The sequence below is a fragment of the Selaginella moellendorffii genome, unplaced genomic scaffold (assembly GCF_000143415.4).
Source record: "Selaginella moellendorffii unplaced genomic scaffold, v1.0 SELMOscaffold_1, whole genome shotgun sequence".
Taxonomy (NCBI): domain Eukaryota; kingdom Viridiplantae; phylum Streptophyta; class Lycopodiopsida; order Selaginellales; family Selaginellaceae; genus Selaginella; species Selaginella moellendorffii.
In genome coordinates this window covers 4,447,615-4,472,545 of record NW_003314262.1, presented here as the reverse complement: position 1 = coordinate 4,472,545, position 24,931 = coordinate 4,447,615, and the positions used below count along the sequence as shown (strand labels likewise).

The following is a 24,931-nucleotide window of genomic DNA, read 5'->3' as shown; positions in this document are numbered from 1 at the left end:
GTGTTGCATACAGTAACACTTGGTTTGCTTAATAGTAGTGTCATTCTTACTTAGTATTTTTGAATAATTCAATTAATTGATAATTATAAACATGTTTATAATTTATAAATAAATGATAATATTATTGCATATCAACCATAAAATAAATAAGAATATACTAGAAAGTGTTTACAAAAATTTATAAATTTTAAATACAAGATTAATCTAAATAAATAACAACTGTTAGATGGTAGAATATCCTAGAATATCTAAGTATATTTGAGATATACCTACAAGTTTTGCTTAAGCGAACCAAAGAGTATAATAAAATCTTAAACATAGAACAATATTGTAAACCTTGCAATTAAGCACAAAACATTGATTAGATCTATGACTATGTGGAAATAGAGCCAGGTACCAATTTTTAAAAATATTGGAATTATATGCAATATTAGAATCATAAGAATTAAACTTTTTGCAAAATTGTGACAAAAAGGTAATATTACAACTACTGGAAGACAAATAAAAAAACTAAGATGAGAACTGTAGTCTTGATTAATATCAAGTTTTTACAAATGCCATAGAGTGTAATCCAATTGGGCATCCAACAATTTGATGTGGCACCAACCAATTTTACTAGTCACATTCAATTGTTTTTATAATTCTAGAGTTTAGATCACTTCAAACCTTAATTGAATGAGCTAGAAACCCTTAAATGTTTCTTGGTGTACTTAACAAAACCCAACAAAGATTTATAGAAGAAACAAAAATTAACTAAAATCACCCTAAATAAAATCCTTATTTTACACTTGATCTAGTAAGGCTGTTATATGGTATTCAACAAGTTGTAATCTTTTAAATTTGAACTTTTTGGAACAATATTACTCAAACTCAATACCCCAAATATTCCAAAACCCTTAATTAATTGGAAAAAGAAGTGCATTATTATTCATGGCCTTTTCCCTTTGTATTTAAACCTCAACGGATCATCTCTCAAGTTTTAAATTTGGACTTCTTAGGAGTTTAGTATTACTTAAACTCAAAATTGTTTAAATATCTTAAAACTTTTAACTGATTGAAAAAGGGGGTGTATTTTTATTTATAAACCCTTTTTCTTTTATATTTAAACCTTAACATATTGTTTCTCAAGTCATTCTCTTACAAGCAAATTACTTAAACTCAATAATGCTTAACCTCAAATATCCCAAGACCTTTAATTGATTGGAAAAAATGGTGCATTATTATTTATGAGCCCTTTTTTTTTATATTCAAGTCATTCCCTTTGGTTACTTATATAAACAAGCTCGTACAATTTTTAGTGTCATTCCAAATGAACATCAAAGGATAATAATCATTTGTGCTATTGCTACGAATGGCCAAAAACTTCTAAATCACTACATATTTTAAGAGCATAATTGAGCAACAAGCTAGTTGGACTTGTGTGAGCTTGGAGCATCTATGTAAGTACAAGCCAATGCATGGATGAGCGATAATGGGCTTACCTACTTCCTTGAACACTTTGCAAAAGTCATCCCAAGTGGCATCTCTTTAACAAATCGAGCTTGCATTGTGATGGATGGTCATGGCTCTTGCTACTTTAAAGAAAGCATTCGAGTTAGGAATTGACATCGTCATAATGCCACCTCATACTTCATATTACATGCAACCTCTTAATGTATATTGTTTCAAACATTTCAAGATAGCATTCAAAGCCATCCATGCTGAGTACATGGAGGCAAAATTTCATAAACACACTCCAACAAAGATCTTAGCAGGAATGGTGAGAAGAGCACTTGGACAAAGCTCTAACTCTTGCAAACATCATTGCTAGCTTTAAGAAAACTGGACTCTAGCTTTTCGATTGTGCAACTATGGATGCCAAATTTCACATGGCTGTAGCTTTAGAAGGCACAAGTAAAAAACTTTAAAAAGATGAAGATGAAAAGACTTATATTTGATATAAGTGCAGATGATAATAATGATGATGATTTAAGTGCTACAATTGCTGTAAATGTAAACTATAGAATGGAAGAAGCTCATGAGCCAACAATGGAAGAATTTATAACTCAACTCACAATGCCATTCTCCACTCAAACTTAAAAACAACCACAAACAAGAGAGAAGTAGAGGTTCATCTCTATTCCCTATGAAACTTCACTCACTAATCTAGAATACATTGCTCACATTGAGGCCAAGGAAAAAACTAAAAAAGACAAGGTAGAAGAAGATGCAAGAAGAAAAGCTGGTTTAAAAAAACAAAAAATTCTGATTGGTTGGGCAACCCCTTATAAGTAAAGCATGACTCAAACTAATTTGTGCTTTTGTTGTGCTTTGGTGTCACGGAAAAGCCGGCACTCTGGAGCATTAACAGCCGGGCAGAAAAAGCACTGTGACTTTCTGAATCTTTTATTTTTGTTTGTAGCTTGTCGTATCAAAGAGGGTCCTCTCATGGTTTTCAATGTACTCCGATGAAATCCTTGTTGCTAGTCAAGTTCTAAGTTGCTTACCAACTGGTTGAGATCAAATAAGTGAGAAAGAAAGGCTTGCCCGTTCTGTCTATATAATTCTACAACCTTAGCGTAATGCCTTCAAGGGGCATCTTGTTTATGTAGGATAAAAAGCCTTCCTGATTTCATATAACATCCTTATCAAGTCGTGCATTGATTGATTGATCGATCAAACAAACCCCCAAAGGTGGTAGCGACAAGTGTTCGATTCTTTTGCAGAGCAAATCGCACGGACGAGCGCATCGTGTGTCCTCCTCAAACTCAAACACAAATGCAAACTATACACGAGACTTTATATACTTGTTTACGAACTCTTCGCGCCTGACACGTGTCCAGGCGGTGAGTCAGCAGGCTGGTCCAGCTGACGTGGCGGGACCCAGGGTCGCTAGGGCGGTGCCAGTGGGCTCCACGTCACCCGGTAGCAACGAATGAGTCCGGCCTTAAAAATCTTCCATCTCTGTGAGGCCAAGCCAATCTCTCTTTCTGGTTCTTCGTTTTTCTTCCCTTGTTTTTTCTTTCATCGCTCGATCGATCCGAAATGGCTCGTCTCACGGTGGGAGGGGCAGACGAATACAGGCAACCCGACGCAATGAAAGCCGCGCTCGCTGAATTCATCGGGATGTTCTTGTTCGTCTTCGCGGGCGTTGGATCGGCTATGGCTTTCGGTGTGTAGCTGCTAGATTCTCGCAGGAGAACTTACCAAAACTTCGTCTTGTCTTGCAGCCAAGCTGGGAGGACCGATTCTCACACCCGCTGGCCTGGTGCAAATCGCGCTCGCGCACGGGATCGCCCTCTTCGTCGTCATCGCCGCCACCGCCAACATCTCGGGAGGACACATCAATCCCGCGGTCACGTTTGGCCTCGCGGTTGGAGGCCACATCACAATCGCCAGGGGAGTCCTCTACTGGATCGCCCAGCTCCTCGGGTCAGTGCTCGCGGCTCTCGTCCTCAAGTTCACCTTCCTCCACGAGGTAAGCTCTTCTAGTCGCCGCTCCCTGACGAGCTCGCTTGACTGGCTTGGACTAACTTTGATCCTTGTGATCCCATGGAAACTCTCTCGCTTTGGAACATCTAGGCTGTTCCTATTCACGCCGTTGGAGCCCACGAATCTGTGATCTCCGCTCTGGTGATCGAGATCGTCACCACTTTCGCTCTTATCTTCACGGTCTACGGCACTGCGGTGGATCACAAGCGTGGAGTGGTCGGAACCATCGCCCCCATCGCGATTGGATTCATCGTTCTCGCCAACATCCTCGCGGCCGGGCCTTTCAGCGGCGGATCCATGAACCCGGCCAGATCCTTTGGCCCAGCTCTAGTTACCTTCGACTGGACGAACCACTGGATCTACTGGGTCGGGCCTCTCATTGGTGGTGGCCTTGCAGGGCTTGTTTACAACGAGATCCTCATCACTCCACCACCTCCAGAGGAATACTAGGAAGGAATTTCTCCCTCTCCCCTGAATCTTCTTTCGTGTTCTTGGTTTTCAATGATTTTGCAAAAGAGTTGGAAGTACCAATTCCCAAACAAACCATTATGATGACCACGATCTCGAGCGAAAATTGTGATAATGATCGTGGATCACTGCTGAGTCCCACAGCTGTCTCTCATCACAGCACCACAGGCGATAAGACTGGCCATTATCTCCATCGCCAGCACATTTTTTTCCTTGCCATCGTTTTATTTTCCTCGCTCGCTGCCACAAACCGGTCGATAAACCATCGTCTTCCCCGGAGTCAAGATCCACAGTGTACAACTAGCAGGACGTGTTTGTCACTTTTGTCATAGTGTTCGTGCATTAGGGCTATGACGTTTTTTTAAATAGCACTCTGGCGGGAAACAACGAGCACAGCACAATTGAGAAAAGAACTACTTCCATTGACATCGATTGCTTCTTGGGTTTATTTCCAATGTGCGGAATCTCGACGATCTCTTTGCTCCGACTGTAATCCCTAATCATACAGCGCAGGAAAAGAAAGGGTAAAACGAAGAAGAGGGGGAAAAAAAGAGGAAAAATCGAGGTGAAAAACAGAGTAGAAAACACAGTATCAACAAACAGAGCAAATCAACCCAAAGAAACGATCCAATCCATGCCGTGCCGACCAATCTCGAGCTGCTCGGAGAGCTTCTAGTATTCCTCTGGAGGTGGTGGAGTGATGAGGATCTCGTTGTAAACAAGCCCAGCAAGGCCACCACCGATGAGAGGCCCGACCCAGTAGATCCAGTGGTTCGTCCAGTTGAAAGTAATCAGAGCTGGGCCAAAGGATCTGGCCGGGTTCATTGATCCGCCGCTGAAAGGCCCGGCCGCGAGGATGTTGGCGAGCACGATGAATCCAATCGCGATGGGGGCGATGGTTCCGACGACTCCACGCTTGTGATCCACCGCAGTGCCGTAGACCGTGAAGATGAGAGCGAAAGTGGTGACGATCTCGATCACCAGGGCGGAGATCAGAGATTCGTGAGCTCCAACGGCGTGAATGGGAACACTCTGGAAGTTCCAAAGCAGTCAAGTTAGTCAAGGTGGCTCACGGACGACTAAAGCTTGTTACCTCGTGGAGGAAGGTGAGCTTGAGAACGAGAGCCGCGAGCACTGACCCGAGGAGCTGGGCGATCCAGTAGAGGACTCCCCTGGCGATGGTGATGTGGCCTCCAACCGCGAGGCCAAACGTGACGGCGGGATTGATGTGGCCTCCCGAGATGTTGGCGGTGGCGGCGATGACGACGAAGAGGGCGATCCCGTGCGCGAGCGCGATTTGCACCAGGCCAGCGGGTGTGAGAATCGGTCCTTCCAGCTTGGCTGCAAACATCGCATTTTTCCCCGATCAATCAAAGGGTATAGCTTAAGAAGCAAGATAGAGCGAGAGGGGTGAGCGAACGAACCAAAAGCCATAGCGGATCCAACACCAGCGAAGACGAACAAGAACGTCCCAATGAACTCCGCGAGAGCTCCCTTCATTGCATCCGGTTGCCTGTACTCATCGGCACCTCCGACTGCGAGACGAGCCATGATCTTCGATCAAAAAGTCCAAGAAAAACGAAGAACAAAGAAGAAAAAAAAGAGAGAAGAGAGTGAGGGAGGAGAAAGAAAAGAGAGCTTTTTCAAGGGGGCTTAAAGCTCCTCCGTTATAAAGATAACGGCGGGGTTAAGCCAAGGTTTTTCCACGGCTGACGTGGTCCCCACCCGCCGACCGTCTAGGGCTGACGAGCCCTGGACACGTGTCAGCGAACATATGGACACCCGTACATGCGAATATACATTGCCCAACATGCGTATATGCCCGTAGGATAAGGCTCAGTCGACGTGTCCCCTCGGAGAATATTCTAAAGACATCTGACTCCTAGAATCACGCCAATGTGGGAAACGTTGGCATGCTCTTTTCACCCGTCTTTGTGAATGGCGACTTCTTCCACCATGATCAAATTATGTATAGGTAAGATAAGATTATTGTTTGATAGTCACCATAGAGCTCTCTAACACCATAGAAAAACTTTGATTTATGCGAGAGCTTGCAAAGACGGCACAAGAAGCCATCCACACTTGTCCATCGCAAACCGTCCCGGACGGATTTTTTCTTTCAACGATGAGGAAAGAGGTCCCCACCCAGGCGCGCATTGATATCACAAGAACAGGGCACTAAGGAACGATTTTGTCGCTTGTAAACTGCTGGTGAGTGACAATAGCATTTTTTTAAAGGAAAAATGGGAGAGAGAAGTGGTGTCAGATCCACTTTGTTGCTGCCACCCACGAGAAGCTCCTACTAGAAGCAGCTGGAGGCTTTGGCAATGAATCTGGCATTGCATACTTGGCTTGTGTCTGTGATGCCAGTTTCCCTGTCTACAGTATGTGATTTGGGGTGATTAATTGGAGTTTAGGTTGGGTGAGTGAAGCTTACAGATAGAGTTGGTGAGCAACCGAAATACTTGTCATGCCAATCCTTCTTTCTTTGTCTCTGGGACCAGTTCTCAAAAGTTTTCCAGATCATAGAGCGCTGGCACTTTGCCTATACATCTTAATCTGATTTAAGTCTTGCATTTTTGCAAATTCAAAACCTCTCGTTATCTATACAACATAGTACCTCCAGATCTGGATCACCCCACGGCAGGAGGCAGGCCGTGGTGGAACGAGGCAACGCCACGTTCGAATGAGGCAAATCCATGGTCGAAAGATCAAGTGATCTTATCGCCCGTCTCACTCACGAATCACTTCTTGATTTTGCAAGTATATATATATCTTTGTGGATCAATGACTAGACGCCAAGCGTTGGAAATCTTGCCGAGGGTGAATCCAGTGATGTCTCTCTCTCTTTGAGACGTGCTTCCAAATTGGACACACCTTGAATTCTCTCCTGACGAAATCATCAAGCGACCAGCACGCTATCCGAGTGTTGGCAAAAAATCCAGCTCGCTTCGTGGAAGACTGCCATGTGGATTGAGCAAAAGTCTTGTTAATGTCAAGGCGCAGCTGGTGTAGTGGTATCATAGTAACGGTACTGACCGGGGTTCGATTCCCCGGCTGCGCATGACGTACTCGATGTTGTCTTCGCGATTACATTGTCTTCACGGAACGTAAGCGTGACCATTGCGATGCCACAAGAACAGAGATTAGGAGATTTAGTGGGCGCCATGTCCCAGAGGGGCATTTGATATACATATAATCGAGTACATTTGATTCACTGACAAGACCTCTTTCCGATAAGAGGTTGACCATCGTAGCCAAGACACGTAACATCCCATCTACCAGATTTTCCTCATCCAGATGCCCTGTTTTGGCATACGCTCCAACGGGGCAAGCTCCAGCGAAATGTTGTATCCTGGCATGCTCACTATGAAATGGTTGAGCATGTGCCATGTAGAAACAATTGTTCCCATGGTCCCATCAAAGTCAATACCATAGGACTATGTACTACTTTAGCTGTGCTTTTCATTCTCTTGAAATTATCATTAATAGTTCATGTAAAATTTATTGTTTCTTGCATAAAATTTTATTGATCATTGATGATTTTTCTTATGTTTATTATAAAATGAGTTATGTCTTGATATGAGAAATGAATTAAAGCTATGAACTCACAAATGTAAATCAGTCATCCATAAATTTAAAAATATCACAAACATGTGGTGACAAATCCCTCCACTGGTAAATATCTAATGTTCAAAAATCACCTCTTCTCTCCTTCTCAATATCCACGATGCTCATTATGTTCTTTTGGTTTTTTTCTCAGCTGGCAAGTGTGGTGTGCATTGGGGAGAATTTGTCAATGATGGGTGGAGTGTGCCAACAGGCATCCTCCCAGCTTCCAACGATGTTGAAGAGTTTTGCGTGGAATTTGCTATTTCCTCTTTCTGTGCAGCAAAAGTCTACTTTCATAACCCAACAAACTGTGATCGTCACTGGGGAGACTTTGTGCGTGATGAATGCATTGGACCAAGATGGAAGGATGCTCCAGCTAAAATCTCAGGTGTCCATTTTAGTCAGCCAACAAACTGCGCCTTTAGTGAGTATGGGGGAGATACAACTTGAGACGCTTTCTGGGGAGCATTCAACGAAGACCAGCCCGGCATGCGAGAGTATTCTTCTCAGCTTTACAATGTAGTTAAAGATGGAGAAGCTACATGCAAAGCCACTGCTGCAATGGTAAATGCATCCTACTTCATGAGGCCGGATATATGCCTAGAGGATGGTACTTAGGGGGAGTTCTTTGTCACAGATACTTCATGTGATCCTCAGTGGCTGGATTTCTCTGGCAATCACGAATTATCTGCACTGAATTCCGGTTGTCGGGTAAGTTTGTTTTGCAACTCTTTTCATGAATCGTTGAAACCACTGGCCAGGTTGCTGCTTATCATTTGGATGGGACCGTGGGAACAATCGTTTCTACACGGCTCAGGGTGGAGAGATTGAAACCGTAGCGAATTACTTGACAACGAGGACTAGTGTATTTTGGAGGCGATGGCCATCTATTCTGGGTTATGATGGTGATTGGTTTCATTGAGCGCAACCGAGTCACAATAGTACGCAAGACATGAGTAGCCCAAACCGAGGCACTTGGACCAGAACATTTCCAGAATGAGCAAACGTCTGTATATGAATTTGTCAGTTCACAGACCATCAGCAAAAAGAGGATTGACCACTGGTCAGCTTACGGTTGACTGGTTTTAGTAAGTCAACGAGCCTTCTATTGACTTCACACAATTGAACGCTTTTATTATTCTTCCTTCCTATAGATCGTGGATAGCACAACGTAGGCGGAGGTCACCTCTGGATCCAATTCCACCAGTCTCTCCGCGGCTCTCTTCCCTCGCTGCGTTTCACCATGGACCTGGCAAGCGCTCAGCAGCGTCGTCCACACGATCGGATCGGTCCCAGCGGGCATTTTCTCGGCCACCTCCTCGGCCTCTGGAACTCGTCCCAGGCGTCCCAGCAAATCCACGATGCAGCCATAGTGCCCCGTCTCGGCCTCCACGTAGTAGTCTTCTCTCATCCACCGGAACCACTTGACGGCCTCGCCCAAGAGACCACCGTGGCTACACACCGACAGGATCGTGGTGAAAGTCACGGCGTCCGGGGTGCTGCCTTCGAGCTGCATCGCCTGGAAGATCTGGAACGCGTACCTCCCCCGGCTGTAGGATCCGTAGGCCCCGATGAGCGCGTTCCAGGAGACGGCGTCCCGGCCTTGCATCACGCTGAAGATCCTGCGAGCTTCGTCTCTGGATCCACACTTCGCGTACATGTTGAGGATGGCGTTGCCGATCATCTGGTTCGCCGAGAGTGGAGTGTGGTCCAGCCACACGCAGATCGCTTTGCCTTCTTGCAGCGCTGGGAGGCTCGCGCAGACGTTGAGGACGGTGAGGATGGTGACTTTGTCTGGAGGAGTTCCTTCCTGTAGCATCTGTCGGAAGAGCTGGATGGAGTCTCTCCCGTGCTCCAGTTGCTCCGAGACGCTCATCATCGTGTTCCAAGTGACCGCGTCTCGCTCGGCCATGCTGTCGAAGAGGTCTCGAGCTTTTCCAAAGCTGCCACACCTCCCATACATGCTGATGAGAGCATTTCCAATGGGGACTCCGTCTTCCACGTCGCTGTTGGCTATCACTGCTCGTAACCAGTCGATCTCCGGCTCTGTCATCCCCACGTTGGAGTACGCCTTGACGACGGCCACAAAGCTGGTTTTGTCTGGCCAAACACCGGCTTGCTGCATCCGCCAGAACATCTTCAACGCTTCGGAGTCCCTCCCACTCTGGACATGAGCGAAGATGACCGAGTTCCAGCACGCTGTAGGCGGCGATTCCAGTCTTCCAAAGATGTCCAGAGCTTCACGAGAGCTTCCACATCGACCGTAGAGACTCACAAGAGCAACCTTCAATATGTTGTGCGACTCTAGCAGCTCGTCTGTCCAGTAGCACTGCAGAAGTTTTGCCTCGCTTGAGGTGGAACAGCCATTGATCATGATGAGGAGTGTTGCCTTGTTCGGAACCACTCCTTGGTGTTGCATTTCCCTGAAGAGAGAAAATGCCGCCTCCATTTGTCCACTCTGAGCACAGGAGGCTATCATGACGTTCCAGCTCGTAATGCTCTCCTGATCCAGCTTCTCAAACACCTGATAACCTTCCTCCAGCAGACCAAATCTCCCGTACATGACAACCAGCGCGTTCTGAACGACTGTGTTTGATATCCCCGTCTCAGAAATGAGAGAATGAACATCCCTCAAGAACCTGGGATGGTAGCAAGCGTTGAGAGTTATCGCGAAGGTAACTTCGTCCGGCTTGTATCCACTCTGCATCATGTGTCGAAACACCAAAAGTCCGCTTCTCTCCTCTTCATTTTGGACGTAGGCCAGAATCATCGCGTTCCATGTACGAACATCTTGCTCTGGGAGCTCTTCAAAGACGTGCTCGGCAGCCTCTACTTTCCCACACTTGCCATACATGTTGACGAGTGCATTCGCGACGAATATGTCCAGCTCAAGCCCGCACTCCAGCATGCGAGCGTGAAAGAACTCGCCGTGAGACAAGCCCGAGGTGCCCGAGCACGCACAGAGAGCACTGAGGAAGGTGATGTTGTCAAACTCGATGCCTTCGTGCACCATATACCGGAAGAGCTTGAGAGCACCTGACGAGTCCCCTTGCACGGCACAAGCCCCCATCATCCCGTTGCAAGTCACCACACTTCTCCGCGGCACCCTGTGAAAGACATCCCACGCGTCTTCCAAGCTGCCACACTTCCCATACATGCTCACAATGGCATTCCCGACGATCAAGTCCCCCTCGTACCCGGCCTCCACAACACACTCGTGAATCCCTTTCCCTGTCTCCAGTGCCTGCGGCCCCTCGCAAGCGCTCAAAACACTGACCAGCGTCACGTTGTTTGGCCTGTTCCCTTCGAGCTGCATCTTCCGGAAAAGCCTGAGAGATTCTTCGTACTCGGCGCAGTTGACGTGAGCCGAGATCACGGCACTCCACAGTATCACATCGTGCCGGGGCATCCTGTCGAAAACTTCCACTGCTTCCACCACGCTTCCGCACTTCCCATACATGTTTACCAGCGCTGTCTGGACAACAACATCATCCTCATGACCAGCCTCAGCAAGAGTGTCGTGAACAAGCTTACCGTGTCGTAGAGACTCGAGGCTAGAGATGGCCGCCAACACCGTCAGGAAAGTCGGTCTACTCGGCAAGAATCCACACTGCAGCATCTCCCAGTAGAGCTCCATCGCCTCCTCCACTCGATCATGCTGGATGAAAGCTCCCATGAGAGAGTTCCACGCCACGGTGTTCCACTCCTCCATGCTCTGGAACATCAAACAAGCTTCGCTTAGACTCCCACACTTTCCATACATGGTGATGAGAGAGCTGCCAAGAACTACGTCCGAGTTGCAAGAGAGATAGGCGTGGATCTTCTTACCATCTTCCAGATTCTCGGGGTTGCCACACGCCTCGAAGATCGTCACGAGAGTGATCCGGTCGGGCGAATTCCCCTCTAGCTGCATTTGCTGAAAGAGCCGGATCGCGAGCTTGGTTTGCCCATTCCGGGCATAAGCCGCGATCAGCGCGGTCCAGGCCACCAGATTCACCACACTCGTCTCCAGCAGCTGGTAGAACACCTGCGAGGCATCGATCAAGCTCCCACACTTGAGATACATCTGTATGAGCCAGTTCCCCACGACTGGATCTTGAGGAGCGCTGCTTCTGGTAATGCTGGCGTGAATCTGCCTCCCCCGTGCCAGATCCTTGGATCGGCTGCATTGCCGGAGAAGATCGACGAATCGATCGCGTACCTGGTCGGTATCGGCGACTACTCTCTCGAATAGCGGCGATTTCTGTGTCAGCAGCGATTCCTGCGAGAAGGAGCAGCTCCTGGAACCCGGGATTCTCGATCGATCGTGTGGCGCCGGCGGAGAGATCAAAACCCTATCATCGAGAAGCATTTCCCGTGAAGAACCCTAGTTCTTCGTTTTCTTGCTACATTTTTTTGCCGCTCACTGCGATTTTGGGTAGGGCTAGGATGGATCTTCCAGTGGTGGAGCTGGAGCCATACCTCGAGGCGCGCGGATCACAGCCCCTGCCCGAGAATGTGAGGAATTCCTGCCTGGAGGTCGCCAAATGCCTGCGAGAAGCCGGAGCCCTTGTTCTTCGCGATCCGCGCTGCACGCCCGAGGACAACGATCGATTCCTCAACATGATGGAGCGATATTTCGGCATGGCGGACGAATTCAAGCGGCAGCAAGAGCGTCGTCATCTACACTACCAGGTAGATCTCGATCCTAGGCTAGAAATTCTTTCCTCGATCATTCTATTTCAAATTTTTTCTAGGTGGGAGTGACACCAGAGGGAGTGGAAGTTCCCCGGTGTGCTCTGGACAAAGATCTCCAAGCACGCATGGAGAAAATCCCAGACTCCGAGAAGCCTCGAATGCCCGTAGGGGCCGATCCAAAATGGCGCTACATGTGGAGAGTCGGCCCCCGTCCAGCCAACACGCGATTCAAGGTACTCGAAGAGAGATCGATCGACTCTAGCATTTCTAAGGACTTTGAAGATAGATCTCGATCGAGTCTAGCATCTTAAAACTTCCAATGATCTTCGCAGGAGTTTAACGCTGATCCAGTAGTCCCGGAAGGATTCCCCGACTGGATCGAAGTTATGGATGGATGGGGACGCAAGATGATCGCAGCTGTGGAGGTAAAAGCCTCTCTTTTCTCGTTTCTTTCCTTGACACTTTCCAAAACTTTCGTTTGCATAGATTGTTGCCGAGATGGCTGCGATTGGATTTGGCCTTCCTCCCGACGCATTCACATCCTTGATGTCTCAGGTAGCGCAAGAACACTGGAACTCTAAACTTCCTCGTTTTCTTTTCCATCTCTCCTAAGTTTCGTTGTCTTAGGGACCTCATCTTCTGGCTCCTACAGGTAGCGATCTCTCCAAGTTCACCGAGGAAGGGAGCGTCTTCGCCGGATACCACTACGACTTAAACTTCCTCACCATTCACGGGAGAAGCCGCTTCCCCGGCCTCAACATCTGGCTCAAGCAAGGCCAGAAGCTCCTCGTGCGAGTTCCTCCCGGATGCTTGCTCGTCCAAGCCGGAAAAGAGGTAACTCAAGCTCCATCCATCCTTTCTCGCAAGCATCTCAGCTCTTTTTCCTCCTCGCCTGGATTCACAGCTCGAGTGGCTAACCGGCGGCGAGTGTAGCGCTGGAATGCACGAAGTCATAGTGACCAAGGAGACCATCGCAGCAGCCGAGGCAGCGAAGCAGGCCGGACGCAGCCTGTGGAGAGTCTCCTCCACGGTAAGAACTCTCCACTTCTCATCATCGTCACATCCAACTCTCGCGCAGGTGTTCGGCCACATTGCCTCGGACGCGATCTTACAGCCCCTAGGCCACTTCGCATCGGCCCAAGCAGCCAAGAACTATCCCGCGACGCTTGCCGGAGACTACGTCGAGTCGGAGCTGGCCGCTATTCGCTTGAAGACAGCGTGAGGATCGCGTAAAGCCCATCCAAAGAGATGACAGAAAATCGAAAGAGAGACCATACCTTTGTATTCCACCGGTTGTATCATACCATATCACACCAACAGCGGCAATTAGAACGCGTACGTAAGTTTCTTCTCGGCTTGGAAGTCGAGCTTGATCGATCCGGGACTACTCGTTTCTTCTCCAATTGTCAACGTCGGAGCGGCCATCTGATCGAGCACCGCCATAGCGGCGTCCACCGCCGCCGGCAGCACCACCACCATTCCCTGTCTCGGGACCGCCACCGCCACCACCGCCAGGAACACCAGCACCAGCACCAGCACCATTCCTCCTCCCACCATAGCCGCCACGATCGCTGTAGCCACCACTGCCTCGCTCGTTGGTGTAGCCACGGTCGCCGCCACCACCACCACCACTGTAGTTGTTCGATCCGCCATAGCGGCTCGACTTGTTGGCGTTGCTCATGGCGGGCCTCTGCTGTGCCTGGTGAACAGTGATGTTCCGCCCGTCCAGGTCCTTGCCGTTCATCAATTCGATCGCGTCCTTCATGGATTGCTCCTCGCGGAACGTGACGAAGCCAAATCCGCGAGATCTGCCGGTCTCCCGGTCGTTAATCACCTGCGCACACATTCTGGTGAGAAATCACGGCGCAAGAACGCCCGCATTCTCTCGATCCGGGCGCGAGCGCGGGCTCTTGGCACAGCTGCCGCTGCTAGGGGCAAGATTTCGGCGAAATGCGCCCCGGATCACAACACGGTACCTTGGATTCGATGACATCGCCGAAGGATTTGAATGCCTCGCCGAGGCTGATGTCGTCGGTAGCCCACGCCAGGCCGCCGACGAAGCAGCGGTACTCCACCTCGACCTCCGCCATGACGAGCGCGAGCTCTCTCTCTCTCAATCCCGAGAAGCCAAAAAGAAGAACCCTAGCTCTCGCTGACGGCAAATCCCAGCCATCCATTGCGGTGAAAGCACTAACTGTCCGGATTGGATCTGACGTGGCGCCAAAAAGAGCATTATATTCTTTGTAGGGCTTCGAAATTTTAGGGTTCTTGGGCAGCTGCGCAGAGCTGCCGTTTCTCCCTCGATCGATGGACACGTGCGCAGCTCTCGAGAAGCTCTATCCTCAGGTTTTTCTTTCTTGGATTCTGCTGTAGTAGATGGTATGTGACATTTCTTTCTTGCGCGTGTAGGTTGATCGCCGGATCATTCGAGCTACTGCGATCGAGCACAAGAATGACCTCCAAGCCGGCATCGATTTCATAGAGGGTGAGGTCCTGGACTGGAAGGCGCGTCGGTCGATTGAGTCCACGCAGATTTTAGATTATCGAGAATTCTCCGAGGCTCCAGCCATGGATTCCACCGACACCGACATTGTTGACACCGACAATGTTGACGAAAACGCTGAGCCCGTCTCTTCCGATGATCCGGGGGTGTGGAAGAGCGCTTCCAGCTCCATGTACGCAGTGGATTGCGAGACCATCGAGCAAATGATTGAGCAGACCAAGACTGACAAGGTGGGACTAGAGAATTTCCATTTCAAGCTTGATTTCTGTTTCTTCGTGCAGCAAAACTTGATGGTTTCTATCCAAGAGATGAAAGAACTACGCAGAGTTGCGGAGCAAGCCGAGGCTGCCGCTCGGTCGGCGAAAGCTCAAGCCCTGGAGGGAGTCGAAGCTTTACATGCTAGTGCCGAAGAAGTTCGAAAGACCGTTGCCAAGGCTAGAGAAGCAAATGCAGTGGTAAGTTGCTCTTCTCGACAGATGCTATACCATGCTAACGCACTGAATCACAGCACTCTGGAGAGGTTTACGGCGAGAAAGCAGTGCTTGGAACTGAAGCGAGAGAACTCTTTTCTCGGGTGCAGCAAGTGCGGACGGAGTGGCTCAAGGCCTCCGATATTCTCGAAGAGGTAAGAGACGTAAAGGTTTTGGAGCTTTCTTATCCGCACGTCATTCCAGATGAAAGCCACACTGCAAGACCGTATCGCCAAGGCCAAAGAAGATGAACGTGTTGCTGACGAGGAAAGGCTGCGAAAGGAAGCCGCTGCGCGGGAGCTACTGCAAAAAGAAGAGGACATTTTGGCACAAATCACACAAGAGTCGATCGAACTAGACTTAGAGGCTGATAACTGCACAAAGGTACGCTTGGTCTTCTTTACTCCGCCTTCCTTGCAAACTAAACTTGTCTGCCCCACACAGCTAAGGGAGTTCCTCATGAAACAAGGGACTGTTGTAGACTCGCTCCAGTAAGCTCTTATCTCCTAGTTCTTATGCTTCTGTTGCTAAGGCTTTCTTTTCTCTCAGAGGCGAGATTTCCATCCTCCACGAAGACGTGGAACTCTTGAAGAAGAAAGTGGAAGGCCTCGTCCTCGACAGCTTCCACAGCGCAAGCCAAGCGGGCAGTATCTTCAACTGGCAGCCGGAGCTTATCAGCGATCTAGCTCCGCAGGACAACGACGACGAATTCGCAGCAGCTCTGTCCACCTCATCCCTCAGCCACGAGAAGAGCACGACTTCGAGCGGCGGAAGCTGGCAGTTTCTCGAGACGGAGCAGTGATCTCGCTGCTCCTCCCAGGTGTGTACATAGGAACGCGAGGAACCAAACGTTCTCTCTCGGTAATTTATAAGAGGAGCTCATGTTCTTCACGTGAGAAGTGATAACGATGACGATAATGAGGAGGAGGAGCTTTTGCTCTCTTTTGTTTGCTCTCTTGCTGAGCCTCGGAACAGGGAGCTACTTGATGATCTTGGAGGAGGATTGCCTCACGGTGTCGCGGGTGGCGATGCTCCTCGCTCTCTCCATTCGCAATCGGTGGCTTTCGATTTATCTTCGATGGCGTGCGCAAAGGCTACTTCCTTGGAGATCCTTCGTGCAACAAGGACGCGTCCAGGTCCATGTCGAGTGTATATCATGGATCGCGGAAACTCCACCACACTATCTTAGAAACTTGTAATAACATTGCTTCCTCTATTCGAATAAGATTTTCATGATACAAGAGAAAGCTTTGCCATCGCCATGAAACTTATCGTTGGATCAGGCAAGCATGCCTCCACGAAGACGAAGAACCAGGTGGAGGGTCGACTCCTTCTGGATGTTATAGTCCGCCAGGGTGCGACCATCCTCGAGCTGCTTCCCCGCAAAGATGAGGCGCTGCTGGTCCGGGGGGATGCCCTCCTTGTCCTGGATCTTAGTCTTCACGTTGTCGATGGTGTCCGAGCTCTCAACTTCCAGAGTGATCGTCTTCCCAGTGAGTGTCTTGACGAAGATCTGCATTCCTCCACGAAGACGAAGCACCAGGTGGAGCGTCGACTCCTTCTGGATGTTGTAGTCGGCTAGAGTGCGTCCATCCTCGAGCTGCTTGCCGGCAAAGATCAGCCTCTGCTGGTCCGGAGGGATTCCTTCCTTGTCCTGGATCTTGGTCTTGACGTTGTCGATGGTGTCCGAGCTCTCCACCTCAAGGGTGATGGTCTTGCCAGTCAGGGTCTTGACGAAGATCTGCATCCCTCCACGAAGACGAAGCACCAAGTGGAGAGTCGACTCCTTCTGGATGTTGTAGTCCGCCAATGTCCTCCCGTCCTCGAGCTGCTTGCCAGCAAAGATCAAACGCTGCTGGTCCGGTGGGATCCCCTCCTTGTCCTGGATCTTGGTCTTGACATTGTCGATGGTGTCCGAGCTCTCCACCTCAAGCGTGATGGTCTTGCCAGTCAGGGTCTTGACGAATATCTGCATCCCTCCACGTAGACGGAGCACCAAGTGGAGCGTCGATTCCTTCTGGATGTTGTAGTCGGCGAGAGTTCGTCCATCCTCGAGCTGCTTCCCCGCAAAGATGAGACGCTGCTGGTCCGGTGGGATCCCCTCCTTGTCCTGGATCTTTGTCTTGACGTTGTCGATGGTGTCCGAGCTCTCCACCTCAAGCGTGATGGTCTTGCCAGTCAGGGTCTTGACGAATATCTGCATCCCTCCACGTAGACGGAGCACCAAGTGGAGCGTCGATTCCTTCTGGATGTTGTAGTCGGCGAGAGTTCGTCCATCCTCGAGCTGCTTCCCCGCAAAGATGAGACGCTGCTGGTCCGGTGGGATCCCCTCCTTGTCCTGGATCTTTGTCTTGACGTTGTCGATGGTGTCCGAGCTCTCCACCTCAAGCGTGATGGTCTTGCCAGTCAGGGTCTTGACGAAGATCTGCATCCCTCCACGCAGACGAAGAACCAGGTGGAGTGTCGACTCCTTTTGGATGTTGTAGTCCGCGAGAGTTCGTCCATCCTCGAGCTGCTTTCCAGCAAAGATCAAGCGCTGCTGGTCCGGGGGGATGCCCTCCTTGTCCTGGATCTTAGTCTTGACATTATCGATGGTGTCCGAGCTCTCCACCTCAAGCGTAATTGTCTTGCCAGTCAGGGTCTTGACGAAGATCTGCATCCCTCCACGGAGACGAAGCACCAAGTGGAGAGTCGACTCCTTCTGGATGTTGTAGTCCGCCAAAGTGCGTCCATCCTCCAGCTGCTTGCCGGCAAAGATCAAACGCTGCTGGTCCGGTGGGATACCCTCCTTGTCCTGGATCTTAGTCTTGACGTTGTCGATGGTGTCCGAGCTCTCCACCTCAAGGGTGATGGTCTTGCCAGTCAGAGTCTTGACGAAGATCTGCATCCCTCCACGAAGACGAAGCACCAAGTGAAGAGTTGATTCCTTCTGGATGTTGTAATCCGCAAGGGTCCGACCGTCCTCGAGCTGCTTCCCGGCAAAGATCAAACGCTGCTGGTCCGGTGGGATCCCCTCCTTGTCCTGGATCTTTGTCTTGACGTTGTCGATGGTGTCCGAGCTCTCCACCTCGAGAGTGATTGTCTTCCCAGTGAGCGTCTTGACGAAGATCTGCATCCCTCCACGAAGACGAAGCACCAAGTGGAGAGTCGACTCCTTCTGGATGTTATAGTCCGCCAACGTCCTACCGTCCTCGAGCTGCTTGCCCGCAAAGATGAGGCGCTGCTGGTCAGGAGGAATTCCCTCCTTGTCCTGGATCTTAGTCTTCACATTATCGATGGTATCAGAGCTCTCCACCTCCAAGGTGATTGTCTTGCCAGTCAAGGTCTTGACGAATATCTGCATATCTGCTGACGAGAATCACCTACACAGCCAAGAGATCGAGTTAGAAATTGAGCCCACAACCCAGACATCAAACAATAAGACAAACACCAGATCTACAAACCGAGCACAAGCACAAGACCTCACTTCCAGATCTACAAGAAAACCTATCCAGCAACCCTGTAACACCAGATCTACAAGAAAACCTAAGAACCGAGCACAAATCCACCCCACAAACGACCTAGCAACGCCGTGACACCAGATCTACAAGAAAATCTCCTAGAAACAGAGCACTAGCGCTTACCCCAAAACGCCGCCTTCGCCCCAAAAGATATCAAACCCTAGCCTTGGCTTCCTTATTTCAACACCCATAACCCCGCCTCAACCGTCGATCAACATCTCACGTGGACGGCCAAGATGCTTCTTCCCTGCCGTGTGTTAATTGGACTCCAAGGCCATAGCGTTCGCATATTCCGCGCATCAAAGAGGTTGCCCTGTCATTGTCCCAGACCCTCTTTAAAACCCACACCCTCCATCTCCCAAGCTCATCTAGTGAGTTAAAAAGAGAAGCTCGTCGAGTGATAGTTTCTCTAGGATTCATGGCACCAATGTCGATCATGGTGGTCATCCTCGCGTTTCTCCTCGCGATGACGATCGCCCCCACGCCAATCCTCGCTGCCGACGAGGACATGCTCCAGGACGTTTGCGTCGCGGACAACACGTCCGCCACGATCAATGGCGTGGGGTGCAAGCCCTTCGCCGCGGTGGTGGCCGAGGACTTCAAGTCGGGCGTCCTCAAGAACCCGGGCAACACCGACAACAAGCTCGGCGCCATCGTCACCGCTGCAAACGTTGGCAATTTCTCTGGGCTCAACACGCTGGGCGTCTCGTTTGCCCGCCTCGACTACGCTCCCGGCGGTGTCAATCCCCCGCACGTCCACCCCCGGGGCACCGAGCTCCTCTTCCTCGTCGAGGGGAAGCTCTACGTGGGCTTCGTCACCACCGCGCCGCAGAACAAGCTCTTCGCGCAGACCATCTATCCCGGCGAGCTCTTCGTCTTCCCCCGCGGGTTGATCCACTTCCAGATCAACATTGACAAGGAGCCCGCGGTGGCGGTGGCCGGGTTCAACTCGCAGAACCCCGGAGTTTCCCAGGTTGCCAAGGCCGTGTTTGATTCGGACCCGCCCATCCTGGACGATGTCATCGAGAGGGCGTTCCAGATCGATGCTCATCTCCTCCAGAAGCTCCGGGAGCTCATCGGGATGACTTGATATCGACAAGCTCCATGGACTGGAAGCTCTTGTCAATAAGCTGCCAACTTTTGTGACTGGTTGGTTTTTCATGTGGTGTCCCTACTACCTATACATCTAGAATGTTGGCTCCTCTCTTTCTGTCTAAATCGCGACTCTTCGTGTCAGAATCCAAAGTTATGTAATACGTTTCAAACTTATCAGCCACCTTTTTCTACAAACGAGTGATTCGATCTTCTTCCACACTGTTCTTTCAAGTTTTTCCTCGCATTCCAGAAGATCACTACGTATAATATTTAGTGACACTGTATGCTAGCTACCCTTTGAAAGTTCAGTCTAGGACAGTCACTTTGTTTTCTCTGCTGGAGAATTTTAATGTAGACTTTGGGAATGTCGCTGTTGCAAAGAAGAACTTTAGTGTGGCCCACAGAGAACTGTAGTGTGAAAGTGGAACTGTTCTAAAAGCCTATCAAGTTTGAGCCTTTAGATTCACTGTGGATAGCATGTACGAATTCGCGAGCAACACGTAACCCCCACTCCACTGACCCATCCCCACGTCTCGATCGATCTCGAGTCGGTCGTCTTCCACGAGCGAGCGCTTGGCGGCTACCCGGATGACGACTCCATCGCCTGGTTCGCACTCGATCCTCCCACACGCTGCCATCACACACGTCCAGTCGTGCCGGCTGGGATGAAACGGCATGCTTCTCACAAGCTCCATCGCGGAATCCAGATGCCCGGCTCGACCCAACAGATCGATCACGCAGCAGTAGTGCTGCTTGCTCGCCCGGATCTCGAAATCGCCCGCCATGGTCGCCAGTAGCCTCCCCCCCGATCGAAAATCCCCAGCGCGGCTGTAGGAGACGAGCAGCGCCGTGATCGCGGCCTCGCAGGGCATCTCCACCATCGCCATCTCGCGGAACAAGCTCTCCACCTGGGCGCTATGCCCGTGGTGGGCATATCCAGTCAGCAGCGCTGCCCACGTGGCGTGCGTCCGTTGGTGGGGCATTCGCTGGAAGGTGTCCAGCGCGGACGCGAGATGGCCGTTGAGGGCATACGCGAAGAGCAGGGCGTTCCAGGCGGTGGGATTTTGCTGGGGCATGGAATCGAACGCGTGCTTGGCCGAGGGGAGATCTCCGCCGTACGTGTGTCCGGTGATCAGGGCCGTCCACGACACTGCGTTGTGCTCGGGCATGGAGTCGAAGGTGTTCTTGGCGGCGTCGATCTGGCCGCACTGCGCGAGCGCGGCGATCATCGTGTTGAGCGTCGCGATGTCTTGCTGCGGCAGGGCATCGAAGCAGCGCTTGGCCCTCTCCAGGGCGCCGGATTGGGAGAGCGCGGCGAGGAGAAGGGTCCAGGAGATCAGGTCCAGCGATGGCATTCTCGCCAGGAGATTCTCGGCCGCGGCGAGATCGCCGCCGCGCGAGTAGCCGGACAGCATCGCGTTGCAGCAGGCGAGGTCTCTCTCCTCCAGTCGCTCGAAGAGATTCTTGGCTCTCTCGATCTTCCCGGCCTGGGAGTAGGCGCTGATCATCGCGGTCCAGGAAACTAGATTCCTCGCAGGCATCTGGGCGAAGATCTCCTCCATCGCATCGAGGTTTCCCTGGTGGGCGTTGAGGATCGCTGTCCAGGAGACGAGATTTCTCTCGGGCATCTCGTGGAACAGGGCATTTGCGCGATCGAGGTCCCCGGCCTCCGCACAGGAACCCATCAGGCTCGTCCATGACACCAAATTCCTCTCCGGCATCGTGGCAAAGATCGACCAAGCTCCTTCCAGATCGCCTCTCTCCGCGCTTATCGACAGCATCGCATTGTACGCGACGAGATTCCGCTCGGGCATCCGGGAGAAGAGCTCTTTCGCCACCGCCGCCTTGTCAGATCTCGCGAACAAGACCACCATCGTCGTCCAGGACACGAGATCCAGCTCGGGTATCGATCGAAACACCCTCTGCGAGCCCACGAAATCCCATGCCCGGGCAAGTGCTGCTAGGAGCGCGTTCCAGGCGATTAGATCCAGCACCGGCAGTCGATCGAAGAGCTCCTTAGCGTCTTGCAATCGAAAATTCTCCGCGTAGGCAACGATCATTGCCGTGGACGACACAAGGCTCGGTTGTGGCATCTCGCGGTGGGCTCTCTCGGCGTCCGCAAGATGCCCATTCCGGGCAAATCCCACCACCATCACATTCCACGAGATGGTATCGTGGATCGGCATCGCATTGTCAAAGAAGCTCTTGGCCTCCATCAGGCGGCCACTCTTGGCGAGCTCCGTGAGCGTCACATTCCACAGGTAAGTGCCTGCGCAATGGGGATGGGATTGGATCCTTGCGTGGGCTTCCTGCAAGCCGCCATTCCGGATCATCGACACGAGCTCTCTCGCTTCCATCTCCTTTTCATTCCAAAGGTGGCGAGAATCATTCACTGGATAGCTTGTGGAGTGCTAGTACTTTGCTGGAAGATCTAAAAGTTATGAGGGCAGTGAAACAACTTGTTTCTTCCTCCCAAATAGCAGCAGGCCTTCTTCACGTCGATATCGACATGATCGTCCATGATCTTGTCCCTCTTAGTGACTGTGAACTCGTCGAATCTAAAGACTGAGACAGCGAACACAAGCTTCAAGCTTCCACCTTTATACACCCGGGACGTTGGCCACATTCGCAGCTTCTCTTATCGGACGCCATCAGCGGGAAAGCTCTGCTCCCGCAGATCAAATGCTCACGTCGCTGCATCCTTCGGCTTGACTGTGCGATCAAGCTCTTCCGGTGCAATGTCTCTGGTAAGGTCCACACTCTCGAGAAAGCTTCAGCTCGTAGCCTTGAGAAAGGACTTCCAGTTCGAACGAGCCTTTTTTGTTCTTCGTCACAGACCGCATGAAGCAACAATGCAGCATGCAGCAGCAGCGAGTGGAACTTGGATTCGAAGAACTCGGCACAGACGCCGTTCTCGAAGGTCGCAGTGGCCGTGTCATAGTTGAGAACTTTGCCCAGGACGTCGATACGAAGCCCTGCTGCGATATAAGACGAGGCGATCTTGTGAGAGGTGATGGCGGAAGTCTATTCGTCGTCGACGACGGTATCATGCACCGCGGTAGCAACGATCTGGATCGCATTTTCCAGCTCTTCCTGCTGTTGATCCCTTGTCTTGGATAGAACATGCCTTGGGACGTTGTCAAACCCCCGCCTTTTGGATGCTTGAACTTACCGTCAGCCCTATATATTCCCCAGGCCGGGTATATGGCAACCTAGGAAACTCCACGGCCACCGGCACTGCAATGTTGATCTGGAAGTGAGTGTTTTTTACAGCACTTTTCACATCTTCAAACAGAAGAAAAGTTTACCAACACGTTCCACAGGATCGCAACAGTTTCGATGGTTTGCTTCTTTGTAGAGCACTGCCCCTGTGTAGTACATGATTTTTTCCATGCACCATTAGTTGTGGAAACTATTTTGAGCTTGAGGTTACCTCTTTTGTAACTAGAAAAGACCCCCCACTTCAAGTCCTTGGCCACCACTGCTGCCATGGGCTTACACAGCGATGCAAACATCCTAGAGCATATCCTCGTCAGTGGCATGAATGAGTGAGGGTGGTGAGCATGCGCATTACAGAAAAACTGAATTTCATGATCAATGAAATTCAAATGAAACATTTGTAAATTCTTTTAAAAAAAATTCATAAGAGATTCAATTATAATTAATTTTACCATGTGAATCATGAATATGAGACTACAATAGTTTCACAATGTATGATTTGTAATAAGTGATTTAACATTGGCATGTTTGATTTTCAGGTGGTACCAAGATCACTGCATATATGGAAAATAGACTGCCACATCAGCAATAAATCTTGATTTTTAGTTGAATTGATATCTAAACCATTGCTCAGTTACAAACACTGGGATAGCATCATGGAGCTGGATTGCTTCTTACTCATGGCCGCACTGCTGCACTGCTGGATGGAGCTGGATCATTACTTGCTGCTGTGTTACTAAATTGAGTTGGATCAAGTTGGATCGTTGCTTGCTGAGCTGGATCACTGCTTCATACTTACCAAGCAAACTCACAAACATCCCAAATGCATAAACCCAAGTTGTCGAATTTTGCTCCATAAAGAAATGTAAAAGCTTCTAAAAGCATCTTTTAAATATTCGAATGTCCCAGATCATCATTGTTAACTTCATCTTCCACAGCACTTTCATCTATCGCCTAAAAAAGTTCTTAGCTTCTCCCAATTCTATGAGTTGGACTAGCTTCAAGTTAGTGTAACAATACACTAACTTTTCTATATTCACAGCTAGCAATTGAGCTCTTCTCTTAGACTGGACAATGCTCCAAGTGCTCCAATTTCTTTCAACATCAGAAACTGAAATGCATTGGCTGAGCACTCGTATAGCCACCTTTTGCAGGTTAGGGAGTTGAGATCCATACTCTAGATTAAGTCTCATCTCTGTAGGTCAATTTTTCTTGAAATCATGAAATTGAAGCATTAACTTTTCATCAAGCTTCAAATCCCCCTTTGAAATCTGTTCAAAGTATGCATGGGTATCATTGTGAGCTTCGACATCCTCTTCCATGTCCATAAACAATGGATGTAAACAATGGCCCACACTTTGTAGACAATTGTGCATCATAAGCCAATAGTTTGGACTAGACTGATCATTACTATATATGAATGCTTTAACTGCTTCAATTCTCTGCTTGTCCACCACATCATCATCAATTAATTTCTGCAAGCTCTCTTGTATTTGATCCATAGTTTCAAAGATGATGCCCATCCCTATGCCATCTCTATCAATTATTTTTAACAGCTTTTGAATTGGGGCCATGATCACAAGAAGCTCAGAACACTGCATCCAAAACTCATTGTTCTTCACTAAAGCTTCCACTTTGTCTGCTCCAGATACAGCTCTACATATCAAGCCAAACATCACTGACAATAAATTGCTGAATAGCTTGCAGCATTTTCTCATCCACAAATTGGCTTATAACCAAGTAGCTATAAGTAAATTGTATTATTGTTGGCTTCATAAGATCCCATGGTGTAATCTTCTAGAGAGCAGTTAGAAGCTTTGGTTTCTTTGTGAAGAAGGTAACCAATTTTTCACATCCACTAATCAATGGTTGTGCCCATTCAAGTTTGTTAATATCTTTGCATAACAAATCAAGAA

General features: G+C 49.7%; 9 protein-coding genes across 11 annotated transcripts; 4 read left to right on the top strand and 5 right to left on the bottom strand.

Moving 5' to 3' along the window:
- The first annotated feature begins 2,943 nt into the window (after nucleotides 1-2,943).
- LOC9658259 (aquaporin TIP2-1) lies at nucleotides 2,944-4,026 on the top strand. The gene is made up of 3 exons (XM_002962112.2): nucleotides 2,944-3,151; nucleotides 3,210-3,457; nucleotides 3,562-4,026. The coding sequence occupies exons 1-3, from the start codon at nucleotides 3,025-3,027 to the stop codon at nucleotides 3,919-3,921; spliced, it is 735 nt and encodes a 244-aa protein (XP_002962158.1). The 5' UTR covers nucleotides 2,944-3,024; the 3' UTR covers nucleotides 3,922-4,026.
- Nucleotides 4,027-4,281: 255 nt separating this feature from the next.
- LOC9658258 (probable aquaporin TIP2-1) lies at nucleotides 4,282-5,576 on the bottom strand. The gene is made up of 3 exons (XM_002961626.2): nucleotides 5,364-5,576; nucleotides 5,033-5,280; nucleotides 4,282-4,971 (listed from the first exon to the last, which is right to left on the bottom strand). Exons 1-3 carry the CDS (start codon nucleotides 5,488-5,490, stop codon nucleotides 4,612-4,614), a joined length of 735 nt encoding a protein of 244 aa, XP_002961672.1. The 5' UTR covers nucleotides 5,491-5,576; the 3' UTR covers nucleotides 4,282-4,611.
- Nucleotides 5,577-8,664: 3,088 nt separating this feature from the next.
- Nucleotides 8,665-11,915, bottom strand: LOC9662477 (pentatricopeptide repeat-containing protein At5g27110). Of its 2 annotated transcripts, none has more exons than XM_024685001.1 (2): nucleotides 11,086-11,915; nucleotides 8,665-11,022 (listed from the first exon to the last, which is right to left on the bottom strand). In XM_024685001.1, the coding sequence occupies exons 1-2, from the start codon at nucleotides 11,900-11,902 to the stop codon at nucleotides 8,687-8,689; spliced, it is 3,153 nt and encodes a 1,050-aa protein (XP_024540769.1). In that variant the 5' UTR covers nucleotides 11,903-11,915; the 3' UTR covers nucleotides 8,665-8,686. The 2 variants fall into 2 exon arrangements, with proteins under 2 accessions (XP_024540769.1, XP_024540775.1); XM_024685007.1 differs by having other exon boundaries at nucleotides 8,665-11,266; nucleotides 11,380-11,488.
- A 12-nt stretch (nucleotides 11,916-11,927) lies between these two features.
- On the top strand, nucleotides 11,928-13,575 carry LOC9662476. Of its 2 annotated transcripts, XM_024685040.1 has the most exons (7): nucleotides 11,928-12,225; nucleotides 12,288-12,461; nucleotides 12,561-12,653; nucleotides 12,715-12,783; nucleotides 12,856-13,062; nucleotides 13,133-13,258; nucleotides 13,307-13,575. In XM_024685040.1, the coding sequence occupies exons 1-7, from the start codon at nucleotides 11,980-11,982 to the stop codon at nucleotides 13,448-13,450; spliced, it is 1,059 nt and encodes a 352-aa protein (XP_024540808.1). In that variant the 5' UTR covers nucleotides 11,928-11,979; the 3' UTR covers nucleotides 13,451-13,575. The 2 variants fall into 2 exon arrangements, with proteins under 2 accessions (XP_024540808.1, XP_024540802.1); XM_024685034.1 differs by having other exon boundaries at nucleotides 12,561-12,783; nucleotides 12,881-13,062.
- LOC112349873 (glycine-rich RNA-binding protein-like) lies at nucleotides 13,485-14,384 on the bottom strand. Its single transcript, XM_024685056.1, has 2 exons — nucleotides 14,205-14,384; nucleotides 13,485-14,062 (listed from the first exon to the last, which is right to left on the bottom strand). Exons 1-2 carry the CDS (start codon nucleotides 14,316-14,318, stop codon nucleotides 13,613-13,615), a joined length of 564 nt encoding a protein of 187 aa, XP_024540824.1. The 5' UTR covers nucleotides 14,319-14,384; the 3' UTR covers nucleotides 13,485-13,612.
- A 123-nt stretch (nucleotides 14,385-14,507) lies between these two features.
- On the top strand, nucleotides 14,508-16,157 carry LOC9658257. The gene is made up of 7 exons (XM_024685028.1): nucleotides 14,508-14,574; nucleotides 14,638-14,961; nucleotides 15,013-15,186; nucleotides 15,240-15,356; nucleotides 15,406-15,585; nucleotides 15,646-15,692; nucleotides 15,751-16,157. The coding sequence occupies exons 1-7, from the start codon at nucleotides 14,536-14,538 to the stop codon at nucleotides 16,001-16,003; spliced, it is 1,134 nt and encodes a 377-aa protein (XP_024540796.1). The 5' UTR covers nucleotides 14,508-14,535; the 3' UTR covers nucleotides 16,004-16,157.
- Nucleotides 16,158-16,386: 229 nt separating this feature from the next.
- LOC9658256 (polyubiquitin) lies at nucleotides 16,387-18,929 on the bottom strand. Its single transcript, XM_002961624.2, has 2 exons — nucleotides 18,825-18,929; nucleotides 16,387-18,563 (listed from the first exon to the last, which is right to left on the bottom strand). Exon 2 carries the CDS (start codon nucleotides 18,542-18,544, stop codon nucleotides 16,481-16,483), a length of 2,064 nt encoding a protein of 687 aa, XP_002961670.1. The 5' UTR covers nucleotides 18,545-18,563; nucleotides 18,825-18,929; the 3' UTR covers nucleotides 16,387-16,480.
- A 134-nt stretch (nucleotides 18,930-19,063) lies between these two features.
- Nucleotides 19,064-20,011, top strand: LOC112349870 (rhicadhesin receptor-like). Its single transcript, XM_024685047.1, has one exon. It carries the CDS (start codon nucleotides 19,120-19,122, stop codon nucleotides 19,789-19,791), a length of 672 nt encoding a protein of 223 aa, XP_024540815.1. The 5' UTR covers nucleotides 19,064-19,119; the 3' UTR covers nucleotides 19,792-20,011.
- A 228-nt stretch (nucleotides 20,012-20,239) lies between these two features.
- On the bottom strand, nucleotides 20,240-22,153 carry LOC112348487 (pentatricopeptide repeat-containing protein At4g02750-like). The gene has a single exon (XM_024681123.1). The coding sequence runs from the start codon at nucleotides 22,151-22,153 to the stop codon at nucleotides 20,240-20,242; it is 1,914 nt and encodes a 637-aa protein (XP_024536891.1).
- Between the last annotated feature and the right edge of the window lie 2,778 nt (nucleotides 22,154-24,931).